The 17,542-nt window shown below is 37.7% G+C and overlaps 1 protein-coding gene across 11 annotated transcripts in view; it reads right to left on the bottom strand.

The window, feature by feature from the left end:
- Positions 1–7,745: 7,745 nt before the first annotated feature.
- Positions 7,746–17,542, bottom strand: part of arhgap12b (Rho GTPase activating protein 12b) — a 52,975-nt gene continuing 43,178 nt past the window's right edge. For 7 of the 11 annotated variants that reach the window (XM_079851363.1, XM_079851362.1, XM_079851368.1 and 4 more), the window contains 10 exons: positions 16,947–17,028; positions 15,547–15,648; positions 14,666–14,764; positions 14,477–14,579; positions 14,282–14,398; positions 14,064–14,162; positions 13,881–13,958; positions 13,361–13,495; positions 12,335–12,440; positions 7,746–9,572 (listed from right to left, as the gene is read on the bottom strand). In XM_079851363.1, coding sequence (XP_079707489.1) covers positions 9,398–9,572; positions 12,335–12,440; positions 13,361–13,495; positions 13,881–13,958; positions 14,064–14,162; positions 14,282–14,398; positions 14,477–14,579; positions 14,666–14,764; positions 15,547–15,648; positions 16,947–17,028 — 1,096 coding nt within the window. In that variant the 3' untranslated portion in view covers positions 7,746–9,397. Of the gene's footprint in view, positions 9,573–12,334; positions 12,441–13,360; positions 13,496–13,880; positions 13,959–14,063; positions 14,163–14,281; positions 14,399–14,476; positions 14,580–14,665; positions 14,765–15,546; positions 15,649–16,407; positions 16,531–16,946; positions 17,029–17,542 lie in introns of all 11 variants that reach the window. The other 4 variants (XM_079851369.1, XM_079851361.1, XM_079851364.1 and 1 more) reach the window with 1 other exon arrangement.

Genomic DNA, 17,542 nt, shown 5'->3' with positions numbered 1-17,542 from the left:
GTGTTCTTTTCTGAGGGCCTCCGCGAACTCTTTTGATCTCAGCGTGATGTAGCCACACTCCTCAGCTGCTAAGACCAAACCTGACCACAACTTTCTGATGTTTATATGAGGCAGTGCTCCTCCATTTACTCTCTAATGAGCTTCTAATCATTTGCACCTGTGCAACAGTGCACCTGATTTTCATTTTAGGCATTTGCTGCATGTGGAAATTGCATTTCTGTTTATTTAAATAGTACTAATGACTCTAAAACCGTATTCAACCCTATATGACCTAACCAAATCTTTCTATTGATTCTGATCCATCTGAGAATACTTCAGTGAGACTGTGCCACAGGGCTGGATATTAACACTGCCCCACATGTGCTAACAAACATAATGCAAACACACTTATAGACAGATACAAATAACAAAAGAAAAAAACACCTGTCATTAATGTTGCTGATATATGTAATAGTATCTTCCCTTGGAGACTGTAAGAAAAGACATAAACAGCATCACTGCTGTAACATGAGCACAGACATTTTTACGCTGATTCATTTATAGAAGCTACATGATCTTTTTGTCCACGTTGAACATCATCAGATAACTGCCCCTTCACTGGATTTTTATTTTCTTATTTAAACACCTAAGATGTCTAAATATGTACACATCCTTAAAACAAGAAAAAAAATCAAGCTCATTAAAAGGCGAAAATGCTTCAAAAAGTTGCTAAAAGTAACAATAATATTTTATTATTATTATTTATTTAATTCACAAAAAGACATTAAAATATTAATATTTGAACACATTTTGTCCACAGACTCCACACAAGGTAAATTCTTTTATTTTTTAATCATATATCTTGAACCATTATTTATTAAAAGGCACATTTTGTTCAGGTCAAATTAAGTATTTATAATGCAAAACTATTTGACATTTAAAAATACTCTTTCTATTCAAGCTAAAAAAAAAAAATTGTGGAATCTATTCAAAATCTATGAAAACAGTATAAATACTTGTCACTTTCATTTTAAACTCAACTTTTCATCATCTCAGACATCTTTATTTCTCAGGCAAATTATTTTGAAATGAAAAACAGTATGAGACTCCCTAGTTATTGTGTTAGGTGAACATATTCTCAGGTGAAATGAAGATACTGATGATGTCGTCTGTCCTATAGGTAACACAGGTGACCTTTGGTGATGATGTCAAAAGCATGCTCTAGCAAGCACATAGTGATTTAATTACAATCCCCCACAGAAAGAGTAGCATGCTTTTAAATGGCAAATGTAAGCCCAGAACCAAATTCAAGTGGTGATCTGTTGTCTTGCTCTCCCACACACACACACACACACACACGCACACAAACACACTTACTCCACGCCAGATGGCTCAGGGTACAAAAATCAATTAGATCACCTCAGGAGCAGAGGGAATTCATCCCGGCCGACCCCAGCAGCCCCTCCTCGGGTCTGTGTACAGGAGGACTGAGGTTCCCCTTCTGCCTCATCACCTCAGCTCTAATCTACTTCTCTCCGCTGCATATACACACTAACTTCATTAGACGAGCGGGGGGGGGGAGAGGGAGAGGGAGAAATAGGGCACGCTGAATATCTTGAACTGCATGAATCACCAGAGCTCCTCTAAACATAACCGAATTGCGAGAGCATACTTGAGAGCAGGAGAGAGAAGAAGAGAGAGCTGTAAGGAACATCAAAATGGATTTACTTTGCATTGTCAACCCTTGCCAGCTCTGCTTTGGAGGAGAGGAGCAGAGAAGGAGGGAAGAGACTGTGTAGGTGGATTATGGGAGAAGGATAATGTGCAATAAAAAGAAATAAGCTGACAGCAAGAATTAAGACTGCGAAAGGGCTTAAAACATGATCTTCATTACACCCTAGTGTTCATATTACAACATTACATCGATTTCAGAAATTGACACATCCACATTTGCTTTCATTATTAGTCTCCAAATTATTCCCAGTTTTTGTGTTCCACAGAAGGATTTTTTTTTTAATTCAAACTTTAACAAATGTTGCAGGCTAACGTATGTGAAAAGTCCTTAGACACTACAACTGAGCAATAATAGAAAAAAATGAAATGAGTAATAAGGAAGAATGGTGATTAAAGGAATATTTCACCCAAAAAAGAAAACTTTGTCTTCATTTATTCACCCTCATGTTGTTCCAAATCTGTATGAGCTTTCTTCTGTCAAAGGCACACTATGCAAGATTTGTACCTTAATATAACATCTTCGAAACCATTGGGGGGGGCGGGGGGGGGGTGCAATGCAAGTTTGAGAGGTGGCACCCCAACAAATCTCGCGAGAATCACGACTTGCTTTATGGCACGTTGTCACATACATCAACAACATATGAAGCAGCGTCTATGGAAGACACTAGCACGCATTTCAGACGTGAATCATGGCAGAGTCGACAAAGAAAACGAAGAACGCTGAAATGCGTGCTAGTGTCGGAAGAGTGCAGAGACGGCTCTACGTGAGTGGTATTTATGACAGTAACGTTAAATACAAGTACTCCACAGCGACTCTAGGGGTCGCTGTTTGAGAAAAACGGAAACTGCATAGTGTGCCTTTAAACACAAAAGAAGATCTTTTGAAGAATGTTGGTAACCAAACAGCCCAGATAGCATACATATCCGGGCCTCTATCCGGGCCTCATCTGGGCCAACTATGGCACATATGGCTCACTTCTGGCAGTGGCAAAGGTCATATGGGCTGTATCTGGCCCGCACACATCAAGCCGGTTTTAGTGTGAGTTAAGCACCCATTGACTTCCATAGTATTTTTTTTCCTACTATGGAGGGGTGCCATCAACTGTCTGGTTTCCAACATTCTTTAAAATATTTTATTTTGTGTCCAACAGAATAAAGAAACTCTTACAGGTTTGGAACAACTTAAGGGTGAGTAATGATACATACAATTTTAATTTTGGGGTGAACTATCCCTTTAAATAATTGCATGCGTTTCAGACAGCTATTAAAGACCAATGAAAGATGGGAGAAATATTAATAAAACAGTCACGTCTTATTCAATGTCAATGGTGGTTACGGCCCTGTTTAAGGATAACATTTTCAAAGGGAAAAAGCAGCATGAGTAGACATCAACCTAATTGATGTTTAACATTACACGCCTGTTCTGTACCTCTCCGAGCTGCTATCTTCTCAGCAAAACTGCACTGTAAAGAGACTGCGGCACCTCAGATCATAAATCATCAAAAGTAGGGTGTGAAGAGATTGTGTGAGTGCGTGTTCTTGTTAGGGTAAGTGTGTGAGCTAAACTCACGGGAGCAGCAGTCATAACAGCGCGAACACCCATCATTTATCACACACACGCACACGCTCGCGCATCAAGCCTATGATTTCATAGGCCTTAATTAAAAAGGCACACAGCACTATTTATAAGTCTGATCGTCACTTAGTAGCACTAATAAGGATGTTAGTTGAAGAAACACATATTATTAAGCCTTAGGAGAAGCAGGGGCTCTGCTAGCATGCACACATGCTAATAAGCTGCTGACGGGGTCTAACACCACTCCACGGGTCTGAACAGGATTAATCAGCCTGTGAAAGAGACCCACCACACGGCTTCCTGCAAGGACACCGAGGCTAAATCAGCAGTTGGAGACAAACTAATTAAAGGGGGAGAGAGACCGAATCACTAGAGACTAGTGAAGAGAGGCATTGCTTCTAAATTACTGTCAGTCTTATTCACAAGATGCCTGGCTTAAAGGGTTTCAGACTGTCTATACCCAGGATGTTTAAGCTGATGTATGTGGAATTTTAAAGCTGTAGTGCTCTTTGCTTCTCATTTAACTTTCGAATCCAACTTCTGTCTACACTTTTCTTTGAAAATAATTCTTTGTCCTATTTAAAGCTGACATAGCCTATGGGATATTTTACAAAATGGGTGTCATTTGTATCCTTCATATACGTGTAACAAATACAAATAAAAAATGAATAGTTGATGCCAGCATCATTTTTCTAAACACATCAGCAAAACTTACTTTACATTTTTTATTTAACCCTTACCCAAACCCAAACCCATTCCATAAAATATCCTTTTTTTTTGTTTTAGTAAACAATTGATAACTGAAATATGGATATTTACAGAAATATCAGTGTTAATTTTTCTAAGGGGCCGTTTACACAACACCGTTTTCAACTAAAAACAGAAAACATTTTATGCGTTTTGGCCGTTCATTTAAACGACAGCAGCGTTTTGGGGGCCTGAAAACGCAAACTTTTGAAAACAGGTTTCAAAGTGCAAGTTTTTGAAAATGATACTGTTATCATCTCCCTGTAAACTACAAAAGCGGGAATTTGTGCATATCAGTCTATAGACGCCTAGTGTTTCTTTACAAAGTGACAATCGCCAACTACTGGCCTGGCATGCATAATACAGCGCTTAGTCGTTTTCGTCGATCCGTGTGAACGGGATTGTTTTGATAATGTTTTCGTCTGTACGCAAAAGATGCAAAAGAAAAACTTTTCCGTTTACATCGTACCCTAAGAAGCACCACATCATTTTCAAGCCTTGTAATGTCGAGTTTAATTGTCAGCCCTTTTACATTTCTTAAAGGGTACATAACATGCACAGTTTCACCTAATCTCATGTTAATCTTGAGTACCTATAGAGTAGTAGTGCATCCTTAATATCTCAAAAAAGTGTTTAGTTTTATTATATTTAGAAAAGAAAAATACAGCTTTCCGATTCTCTCCGGAAAAAGCCGAGGTCCTGGAGGCGGAGCTATAGAGTCAAGCGGTAGTGCTTGATTTCCAGCAAAAGACAGAAATCTGATCCAGTTGTACTTACATGAATGGGGTCTTTTATCACTGGGACCGCTCCACGTTTTAATAGCAAACGATTTGCAAATCCAGCGTCGACCTGAGCCTTGTTAATAAAACATTCGTCACTGAAAGGACCAGAACACACAACCGCACTTCCTACACTCCGTTGCTGCCCCGGAAAAACAAACTGCATCCACTGTTCCTGTAACACTGGGTTCTTTGGAAAACTGAACACGGTAAGCTTTCCCTCACATCCAAATACACACTTTTTTGGAGACATTCTTGAACAAATCCTATGCAGCGCTGCCGATGATTTCCTGTTGAAGCGCGTTGATGTGCGCGGTCTCGCTCTCCTCTGGTCGACGTGTGCGCGGCCGCGCTTTTCCGAGAGAAATGCTCATATAAGGAGTTGCACTCTGATCTACGTCATTAGATCCACGATCTAAAAAAACAGCCGAAACTTGTACCAACCCGGAAGTAAGATTTTCAGCATAGAAATTCTCCGTTATTCGTCCAAAATATTTTTTTAAAACTTTGCCCATGTTTAGCATGAGAATCTATCTCTTTAACACTGTAAACAACTCTGAATACATGAAACACCATTGTACCCCCCCTTTAAGGCCTCATATCTCAAAATAATAATTTATCTAGGAATGGCACAGTGCATATGTGAACACTTTAATGTGTCTGATAGAATGTTTGACATCTTCCAAAATTAAAAAGGAGCAACTTGTCTGGCACTCTGGTAGAGGCACCCATTTCTTATAAATGACCAGCATATTGGCACACTCTCCAGCAGCCTCATGCTGGAGCTACTCTATAAAACTCTGGCCAGGGTTCTTCAGGTGTTCTCTTCTGCAGAATTTACTAGCTCTTAATGCTGGGTCAGATGATGGAGTACGGATAAACCAATCAGGCTTCACCCAGGATGAGTAAATGGACATGCAGATGGGTCCATTATCTGTCAGGCTCGTATGATACAGCAGCTCTATATTTACGGCCTACTTAATGGGGTTGATTGTATTAGTGCACATGGAGGGGGAATGGCTCTATCACAGACATAGTAGTTCCAGCTTTGTGCAATTACCTTATGTAAATCCCGCATACAGGCGTCTATTTAAAATGCATTGAATTTCCCAATGCAAAACCATCAAGTCCAACCATGCGAACTTCATTAATACCAAAGCATGGGCAGATAACATTTGAAGTACTGCTATGATTACTTTAGCCAATGCCCGTGTGCATTTGTTTTTTTTTTTAAGGATACTTGAGATGGTATTTGCAAAGACTTGCTAAATGGAGCATTTAAGCACAGTAGCCTCAGGAGTGTCTTCAGTGAGGAATAAGCGCAACTTTACATGAAAGTACCATCAATATTTACACAATTGCCTTATAAAAGACAATTAAGGAGAGGAAGTGGATTGCAGCATCATGTTTGTTCCGTATTCGGCTTGGGTTACATCTCTGTGCAAAATTTGCATTAATGGTCAATAATTTCGCACAGGAGACATCTTGAACAATACCACATTCTAACTACATTTAATGCTTAAAGTTACACAGCAGACGGATGCTTATCAGCTACTAGGACATTTCTATAAATGTCATTCAGGCTGCATGCATAAAGATTTACAGCCCACAAATAGAGTTTGTACATTTATATGGCCCTATAATAGTAGTTACCATGTCAAATAAAATTTTTCATCTGCCCTCCCCATACATGCAAATTACAAGTTGTGTTGCTGTCAAAGATGAATGTGATTGGATTTTAGAAAATGTGGCTTTTTTCTTCATCTGATAGGCTCATTCAGCCGGCTTTAACAACAGCGAATTTTTATTTCTCATCAGAGCAGTTGCACAAAGCAGCAAATGCATGAAATTGTTCCATGTGTGTTTTAATGAACACAATTACTCAGTTTAGTTTGGGCTCCAAAACAGAGAATATGAAAATGAATCCCAGTAGAAGCGAATTCAGAGAAGACTCGATTATCGTTTATGAAAGTCTTCAGTCATATACATGCTTTAGGCACACAAACATGTTCTTGGTCAGAGTCTGTCATTCATTCTGATCAGGTGGCAAGATGCAGCAACATAGAAAATGATAGACATGTAGAGGAAAGAGTCAGAGTCATGAATGTTTTATGGGTCATAATGGCTTTCTCATATTTCCTCACCACACTTTGGCCTCCACGGACACACAAGACCAGGGGTTTTCCTGGCACCTCTGCCCCACAGACACGCAGCAGCATATGGTGTGCAATTCAGACACCTCTAGGGCCCAGGCTGCAGCAGAGTGTGGTCAGAGCTATGAATTATGGATATGAGCTAATTGTTTTCTCATTTGGAAAGTCTTGCTCTTTTGAAGTCATGGTTTCTAGCAGGTGTTTGATTTGATCACCACCCTGTCTCGATTCTGTCATTTTCCAAGTCACTTTTTCACTAATTAAAGGTGGTCCTGTCTAGAAAAACAGAGTGAGTTATATGTAGCTACACTGTAAAAAAACTTAAAGCAAGTTTTTGTTCTGCCTTAAATTTTAAGTGTAGTCAACTCAAATATCCAAGTTGTCACTTAGTACAATTTCACATTTCAAGCTGACTAAACTTAAAATTTTAAGGCAGCACGAATACTTTAAGTTGAAATAACACATTTTGTTCAGTGTAACTTAACTAAACATAAATTTAAGCTTTAATGAGATGAATATTTAGCTAAAGTGTGATTTAAATTAAACTAATTACGCCAGCGTTTTACTGAAGCTACTGAAGAAAGGGTTTAAAAACACAGGAAAGCTCTGCACAATCCGCTCTGCTCAAATAAACAGGATTTATTTTTAAATTATAAATCACTGTATTAAAAGGAAGGAAACGGTTGATAGTTCCCTGCGTCATTTCATATTACCAAGTTTCTGCAATATCGAGATGAATGACACATGAACAATGAAAATAAACACTAGACTAATAACTCAGGCATTATCACTTTAATATTATCCATGAGTTTTTGTCTTTTTAATTAGGATTAAACATCAATTTCAGAAATAGCAGTTAGTCTGAAAATTACATTCAAAATGTGCAGTTCACAATGCGTGATGACATCACCCCTCCCTTGCCCCACTTATCACTCATTTCTTTTTTTCCATACATCAACAATATTAGATCTTTTCACTTGTTATTGACACACAACTTCAAGCCATTACACTTCAACTATTATTGGTATTTTTCTTTGTTTGTACAACAGGGTTCAAGTTCTTGTTGAAGTAGTCTGTACATATACTTTCTGAATTTGGTTAAAAACAAGACAAAGGCGGCGTTTACCATGCGTACCTTCAGTTAACACTAACTGCAGTACTATTTCCAGTACCATCCTGTCAATTTGTTATCAAGCAGCTTTCCATCCAGGGGCAGAGCAGGAAACCGGAGATGAATATTTTTCGGTATTGATTTGAAACTGTGTAAGGCCTAAATGCCGATATAAGCATCTCACCTTTCTTTTTCCAGTAAGCCCGAGAGATACGAGGGCGAGAGACGAGCTCTCTGACTGTTTTTGAGAGGTCTTGCTTTTGAACTACACAACACATATCAGGTTTACATCTGGAAAACAACCTGTTTCTCCTGCATACTGTTTCACAATTCGGCACAACACAGTCCATTTATTCCAAGGAAACAACACAGGTTTGACCTAAAGCACGTAAAAGTCCTGATATTTCATTAAAGGGAGGGCCATTGAATTAAAAAGGAGTTTCTCTGTTGGATAACACAAAAGACACAGTGTGATGAGCATGTCTGTTATCCAGTAGCGTGACGTCCTGAAGCAAGAGGCACATGGCCTTTCCGGTAAACTTTGGGGAAGTGCAGATGGAGGGCAAACATGGGTGGATATGGAGAAAACACTCTGGGAAAAAAAGAGATTTTTCTCAGAGCCTTTCCCTAATACTGATTATTAATCATTGTCCATTTCAATCGACCCCATTATCCATCGGTCAGTAGTCATTGTCAAATAATACTGTCTCCTAATACAGTGCACTTTCAGCTTATTCCACAGGAAAAAAATGAAGAAAACAAAAACTCTGAGTCAGAGAGAGCCCAGATACAAGTCAGACACGTGTCTCAATGAATGAAACCCCAAAATCAGTTAAACATTTCACAGCAAAAAAAAAAAAAAAAAAACTCAATCTGGTGAGACTTGAAAGTGTCTGCTCGGTCAGTTTTCATTCTAGTTGTCAATACTGGCTAAAATAAAGTCCATTCCAGTTCCCAACTTAGGAAAATATTCAAATTTCCCCCCAAAAAAGAGTGCATAAAGGAAACTAATGACCATCCATAATTGTCCAAAAGTCCATCCAGCTTATTCTAAGCCAAGGAATGACGATCCAAATGGAAAAAAAGAGAAAATTTTGTATATCCTCAATTAAAAAAAAAATATTAAGTGCATAAATAACCTTCCTGTATTCATTTTCTTTGCTTATATCCAGTCATAAGTCACAGTAAATCCACTCATGTTTGTTTATATACACTTTTAGGCTTGGTCCACAGCAGTGGTGCGTGTTTGTGCGATGGATATGAGATGTTAAACTTCTGGCATTGTGTTCTCTGGATTGATTCTCAGGTGGTGTCACTTCTACCTCCCAAAAATGTTCTCATACTCCAGAAGGATGAGTTCTACAATCTGGTTTTGATAGATCATATGAACCGCCATATTGCCCGTCTCAATCTCCGGCCTCAGCAGGGTTGGGCCGAACACGATAGCCACGCTCTGGGTCGTCATCCTGTTCACCTCGCCGTGATCGATCACTCTGAAAAACACAGAGAGAGTCTGAGAGTCTTCCCTTGCTTTCCTGTAAATTGGTTCAAAATGTAACCATCATCAACAGAAGAGCTTCATTTTTTACCACTAAAGAGCTTCAGTTTGTCTGACAAACAAATCAGGAAAGGTGAATTTGTAGCAGGTTAATGCATTTTTGTTTTCTTAACCACACCTGCAAAACGATCTACTCCACATTAAAATGACAAATCCTCCCAACTCCAGCTTTTCCTTTTAAATAAAAATGTTTGGGTATTGTGCTTAAATTACATAAATAGTATACAGATGCTTTTTCCCTGCAACAGCAAAATGTCAGACCGTAATTTTTCTGGAACGCTATGCCTCCATCCTCCATTTTGAATTACAGTAGACTGAGAGCCATTTAAATGCAAATGGAGCAAAGGCAAATGTCATTGTGCGTGTTTGATATAGCAATTACGATTGAGACTCAACGCCGGTCTCAAATTACATTCAGAATTACACAGTAAGGCACATCATACAACAACATAGGGAAAATGATTCACTCTATATGTACAGAGAAAATGGAGTTTTCTTTGTTTATTTCCCACTTCATTTTAACTTTGAGAGAAGCCTGAAGTAAGTATACTAAAGCTGTGAAGGTGATGTCCCCCCAAAAAACATCTTCTGAACTTGCTTAAAGGGATAGTTCACCAAAAAATGAAATTGCCATCAATAACTCATTATCTTGCTGTTCCAAACCTGTACGAGTTTCTTGCCTCTGTTGAACACAAATGAAGATACTTTGAAGAATGTAAGCAACCAGACAGGAGACACTTACTTCCATAGTATTTTTTTCCCTACTATGGAAGTCACTGGGTGCCGTCAACTGTCAGGATACCAACATTCTTCAAAATATCTTCTTTTGTGTTCAATGGAAGAAAGAAACTCATACAGGTTTGGAAGACCTTGAGGATGAGTAAGTAATGACAAAACTTTCATTTTGGGGTGAACTATCACTTTAAAATGATGTGCATGAACAGACACGACTAAATATAGTGTTGTCATGTTAGATTTACAAGAGATTATGGGAATCTCTAAGAGAGGGAGCGAGGGACACTTTGACTGCTGTCCTTCACAAGGCTAAGAGCAAAATTAAAGTTGAAATATACAGTAGAAAAGAACAGACCTCACTAGACCAAACGAGACAACTCCCTAAAGAAAGCCCAGAGTGATTAAAGATTCATGTGACTCTCACCTGCCACGGAGGAAGCAGCTTTATAGCTCATGATTATTTTAAGGTTTGGAATGGATGTGATAACAGAGGTGGAGTTAACAATTTATAGTTATAAAAAGTTACTTCATAAACCTAAATCGACAGGAAAGATAAAAGAGCCGTTTTAGTAATGGATTAAAGACTGGGTTGCCTCTTGAAGCACAACAGCATGATGCCTGGAAAGACCAGTACACTACTGGTCAAAATATTAGTTTTTTTTTTTTTTTTTTTTTTTTTAAGAGAAGAAATTAAAACTTTTATTCAGCAAGGATGCATTAAATTGACAGTAAAGACATTTAGCATGTTACAAAAGTATTTATTTCTATCACAGGAATAAACAACATTTTAATATATATATATATATATATATATATATATATATATATATATATATATATATATATATGATTGAGAATTCTGATTATAAAAATCAGAAAACAGTTATTTTCAATTGTAAGGCTATTTTACAACACTGCTTTATTGTTTTTACTTTATTTTTGATAAAATAAATACGGCCTTGGTGAACTTAAGAGACTTCTTTCAAAAACAATAAAATATCTTACCAACTACAAAGTTTTGAACGGTAGGTATTTTTTTCAGTAATTTATTGCAGACATAAATAATGAATTGATGACATATTCAGGCAGTTGTTATTGATTTATTTTTATTTTTTATTAATTGGTCAATATTGGATATTTACTTGTGCATGCTTCATATCCTCTATTTTTACATTTAGGTTATATTTGCCAAAATCTAAAACTTAATCTTTAAAAACATCATAATTACATAAAACTGTTAAATGTAAACTTTATCAAATCTCAAAATGATCAATTTTTCATACTAAATTCACTTAAAACAGTTGATTTTAGTTTTTAGTGTTTTATTTATTCAGGCAAAATGGTATATATATTTATTATAAGCCAGAATTCAGCATCAGCAACATAACAGTTGCGTTCTCCACATCTGCCGTTTCCTGTGAAGCTCCCAAGGTTGATGTCACAGTCGAGAGCTGTTTACACAGGCCGTTAACTAATTGAATTACATTCCTGCTGCATCACCATCGCAGACCTAGATTAACCACAGCACCTCACGCTTTCCTCCATACAGCCCTTCATGTTCTCTCTCAGTGGCTCGTGCATCACACACACACCCCAGTGCCAATGGCCATGCATCAGTCGGATGTGGTGTAGACCCTCCCTCCAGTCTCTTCCTGTCCCACTCTCTCTCTCTCTCTCTCTCTCTCTCTCTCATAATGATGTAGCTGGCTAGTCTCCAGGTCTGTCCCAGTAATGGATACAGTGAGATAACTCGATAGAGGCTTGCTGTGCAGAGCACCGACCACACCCTCCTCACCTCCAACAATCACACACACCAGCATGGCCCCAAATCAATAATGAATGATGTTGGCTTGGAAAGCAAGGCTTATTAACTCAAAACGACAAATCAATCCTTACAATAAATGGCCCAGTGTATAATACACAAAAGTTCCAGTAAAAACAATGTCAGGTGCAGTTCCTTACCTTTTTAGGTGTTTAAATAACGCTTTCATTGTTTCCTGATTGGGTTTTGGCAACTGTTTAATCAAGTCTTTTATGGATTGGACTCGCTGCTTGTAATCTGAGTTTTCTGAAAAACAAGCAAAATGAAAAAGAGCAGGATTAGGACTGTTGAGAATGAGATGCTCTGGATAATCCAGCTCTGGGAACTGGAAAAACTATTTCCCAAGTCAAACTGCTCCCTCTTGTGGTTGATGCTTTATTAGTCTTCTGGGTGGATAATAATAAACGCTGTTCTCTTATTAATAAGAGCATCTAAAGAACAATTTTTACACTACTGTTTAAAGGTTTGGGATCAGTAAGATATATATTTTTTAAAGAAAATTATACTTTTATTCAGCAAGGATGCATTAAAAAAAGTGACAGCACTGAAAAAAGTATCAGGGTTTCCACAAAAATATTTCGCAACAACTGTTTTCAACATTGATAATAATAAGAAATGTTTCTTGACCAGCAAGTCAGTATATTAGAATGATTTCTGAATGATCATGTGACACTGAAGACTGGGGTAATGATGCTGAAAATTCAGCTTTGCCATCAAAAGGAATAAATTACATTTTAAATATATATTTTAAAAAGTTATTTTAAACTACAATATTTCACAATGCAAAGTGTAATATTTCTTGATGATCAAATAAATGCAGCGTTGGTGAACATAAAAGACCCCAAACTTTAGAACAGTATCATACTTGAATAGAAGCAAAAATAGTTAATCATATTTCATCTTCATTTTATTTAATTTAAATTTGAGTTTAATCCCAGGATTTCAGATCTATGAACCCCACAATATATTTTAAATTAAAAAGTGAAAAGAAGAATTAAAAAATTGTAAAAGTTCAAGGAAAACCAAAACAAAGACAAAAACAGAAGTAATCATTTCTGAGCTGCTCAAACTTTTCCAGCTCAAATGAAACCTAGTTACGTCTGTTTGTGAATCAATCAAACAAGTACTTCCAAAAAAAGTCCAAACCGAGAAATGAAAGAACTCACTAATGGCTTCGACAAAGTCATTAAAGGATGTGTAGGTGAACAGAGGCTCTGGAAGCTCCCGGAAAAACATCTTCAGAGCACCTGTAGTCACGTGGATATCCTCCCATTTACTGTCTTCCAGATTCACCTTTTCATCTGCAGACATATAAACACACCCTTTATAACAAGGAGAAACATAAACCACTGGATAAAGTACGAGTCATTTTCTGTCTCAATGTTTGTTGTTAGCTTTCAGTGTAGGAACCATTTGTTTTAGTATAATTTATATGCTATCAGACTGTATTCATATTTTGAATTAGCTTTAATTTTAACTTCATTTTAATTTTAGTTTAAAAAAAATGTTTAATTTTTTTTTTAACTTATTTTATTTTAGTTAGACGCTAAGGCAACATTTCAAATAACTGGAAATAATTCTTAATAGATTTGATTTTAGTTTTAGCTAACAATAACAATGATTTGTGAGACCTGTTTGCGAGATTGTATCATTTTACAACAAAAAAATAAAATAAAAAATCCCTACCATGATTGACGGCAAAGCGCAATTTCTGTATGACGGCCAGATTTCCGCTGACTCTGTACAAGCCATCAACATTTAAGCCTGAGAAAAAGATGCAGAGAAATGAGACGGGAAGTGGATGTAGTCTGAGAATGACAACTCAAAGAGTGTATTAATCAATCACAATTGAAGCACACAAATAAGTACCTGTATTCTCCACATGCTCAATGCACGTCTTGACAAAATTAGGCACAGAAGTGCCCTCTCTCTGACACAAGGCAGTCAAACTACAGCCGAACACTTGATCTGAGAACAGACAGGAGGGTTACCAGAGGTGTCTTCTAACAGAACCACTTCCTCTTTATGTACATCATTCACAAATGCTTAAAAAGTCTTGTTAGCTGCTTTATATCAGGGTTTGTTACCTTTTATGTAGCCCTTGTCCCTGACAGCCTGTAAGGTTGGTCTCCGTGTGAGAAACTTCTTCAGCTTCACTCTGGTCTTCTTCTGTTCAGACGACTCCATGCTGGGGTTCTTCACTACTGCACAAACACACTCAAGACTCAGCATAAACCCAAAATTTAGTTATGATTTATTTTACAAATGTATGTCCTCTGTACCTCTGTTTTTCTTTGAGTCTCTGGGGTCTTTCTCTTTGTCGTGTTTCTCAGTTCCAGGAGACTCAGGCATGTCCTCTTCGATGGCTTCATCAGACTCCCACGCCTACAACACATGCATCGTCATTACAATGTGATTTTGAATAGTTTATTTCATATTTTTGCACTGTGTTGTGTGTGTATTTCTCTCACATGTGTGTTGATGGTTTCAGAAAGCGCTCTGAACCAGTCATTTATAACACTGTCAATCTCAGACTGAATCAGCAGCTCTGTGCCCACTCGTGTCTTCAGCTGCGGGGGTCAAAGTTCATATCAGGTCAGTGGGGTCATATTAGGCAAAGGCAGGTGTCAGGACAGATTCAGTTATTGGTCACACTTTAGATTAGGGTCCAATTCTCACTATTAACCATGACTTCTGCTTCAATAAACTCCTAACTACTGCTTATTAATAGTAAGGTATTTGTTAAGTTTAGGTATTGGGTCGGATTAAGGGATGTAAAATATGGAATAAGGCATTCATATGTGCTAATAAACAGCCAATATCCTAGTTATATGCATGCTAATAAGCAACTAGTGAGAATTGGACCCTAAACCAAAGTGTTACTGAAATATTACAGTTAATCTTGGAAAACTAATATTATAAATGTATAGTTGCTATGGTGCTTGGCAATCATAAACATGCTGCAATTATGCTAACGTAACTGTATTACAGTAGGCTACCTGATATAATGTATTTGGATTTTCATTACTAATAACTCGCATAATATCTAACAAATACTAAATAACTAATAAAATAAAAATTAAGATATTTGTTGTCTTATAATATTGCTGTTGCCGTTAAATAAATTAAAAAAAACATGTATTATTAAAGTAATAAGTAATGGTTGAATTACTGTGAAATACAGTAATTTGACCAGGGTTAAGAGTTCTAGGCAATGTAAAAACAACCTGTGCAAGTGATAAAATCACTGTAACCAACAGTATCTCATGGCTTATTGCTTTATCTTCTACTAATGTTTACAACAATGTTGAAGATATTGAGAAATTCAGAGGTAAAATCAGCTGACTCTCACCTCAATTACATGTTTCTTGCTAGACTTTTCCTTGGATGCCCACTCGACCGAACCTCCTCGGAGGTCCACTGTGAATTCCGGTTTGGACTGGTTGCCTCCAAACTGTAATAACAAAGGTAAATTAAACAGCTCAGTCTAAATCCAGGGCACTCTCCATTAATTAATCATCATGTGAGTTATTTAGGATTGTCTTTAGTCCAGTGCTGTTAAACGTGAGCTATATTGTTGTTCCTGTTCAAAAAGCGAGTTACGGAGCACGCTACATTTTAAGTGTCAATTAGTTATGGGTGCCAGGGAACGTCCACTAATAGGTTAGACTTGAATATTAAATTCACAATGCACACGCTTCACTGTTTTATAATTCATGGCCCAGGTTTGCGCAGAACATTCTCATATTTTGCTTTGCGCAATGCTAAGCTCCACTTTGTATGTTGTGATAATACATTCAAATAGCATAAAATAAATGAGTCTGATTATGCAGACATGCATGCCAGCAAACATAAGGTTCTTAGTGCATCCATTTTCATTTACTAACTCAAATCAGTTTTAAATTCAGCCTCTCTTGCAGGAGGAACTGACTTCAAGCACAAAGCAGGGGGCGATAAGTGAGACGCACAGGCAGAAAGTAGAACGTGCACAAATAAAATGGGGGACAGGCTGCCCTGCTCAGCTGATCTCAGAACAGCTCTGCATCACAGAACTTAAATTAAATTAGAATTACATAATGAAATTAAATTAGATCAAATACATTCTATCCTATTTGAAACCATTACAAATTGCAGTCGTCTTTAATCTGTGCAAAACTGTTCCTAGATCAGCATAGAGGGCACAATTATTCGGTTCAGAGAGGCTGACACATACAGAAGGAGCCCGGCCGCGTCTACAGTGCGTATAGGACACAGCAGGCCGGGGCTTAATCGAACGCTTCCAGTTACTTAGCAATGAAAGGAGGAGTTCAGGAAAGGAACCGTTGCGGCAGTACGACTTTGAAGAGACAGAGAAGAAATGAAAGAAAGGAAAAGAACATAAAGAGAGTGATGATGCATGAAAACACACTCACAACACACATGGGAGATATAAACGAAGGAGAGAGGTACAAATCGCCAAGAGAGCTAATATTTATAGTAAATCTGAATACAACTTTATTACGTAAAAGCATCCAGGCGTCTTTTGAGTGCTGAATGCAGTTTGCTCAGTCCACTCCTGCATAAATGCAGGCAAATTTGCGGCAGACTATGGAGGAGCCTGCTAGTATTCAAAGCATGTCGATTGAAGTTACGCCATCAACTGTTACTACAGACTACCAAGGTCAAATACACTGATCTATCAATCTATTCAAGAGGAAAATTGCACATTTGCCCCAGAGCAATGGGCCATTGTAACCTGGCATGAATACATACCCAGCTGGTGGCGCTGCCCTGACCCTTCGCAAAGAGTAAAGAGGATCCCTGCAGGACAGTCCAGGTGGAAGCCCAATTCTTCCTGCAGGACAATAAAACAATAAGAGCATCTGTGTCACTATTCTAAAGATCAAATAAGAAACTAGAAAAGAGAATCACCAAGAACTGCATCATATGTTTTTTTAAGTGCTCCTATTATGCTATTTTAAAGGCTCCTAGTCCTAATTTAGTTTTGAAGGTCTCCTACAATAGGTTTACATGCATCCAAGGTCAAAAAAACAATAATTTTCTCATAATATATATCACAGTATCACCTCTTTTCTCTCAGTGTCTGAGACGGTTTGATCAAGCATCAACCCCTTCTTTTACTCTGCTCTGATTGGTCAGACTGTTCAGAAAACAGAGCATGTCGGAAACAAAACGTCCATTACCATATTTGAATTTCAGCTCTGGAAGCTTCATCGGCACTTGTATACATACACAGTGAGATGAACAGTAATGATGGCGTATCAAGTCCTTGCTTAGAAAAAGCAAGTAAAGTGGATTTGCTTTCGCAGTGCAGAAAACAGCGTCTTCTGGACATGTTGACAACACGA

This window comes from Squalius cephalus (assembly GCF_949319135.1).
Source record: "Squalius cephalus genome assembly, chromosome: 19".
NCBI lineage: Eukaryota > Metazoa > Chordata > Actinopteri > Cypriniformes > Leuciscidae > Squalius > Squalius cephalus.
Note: the sequence above shows the minus strand (reverse complement) of the source record. Positions and strands in the feature narration are given on the sequence as shown.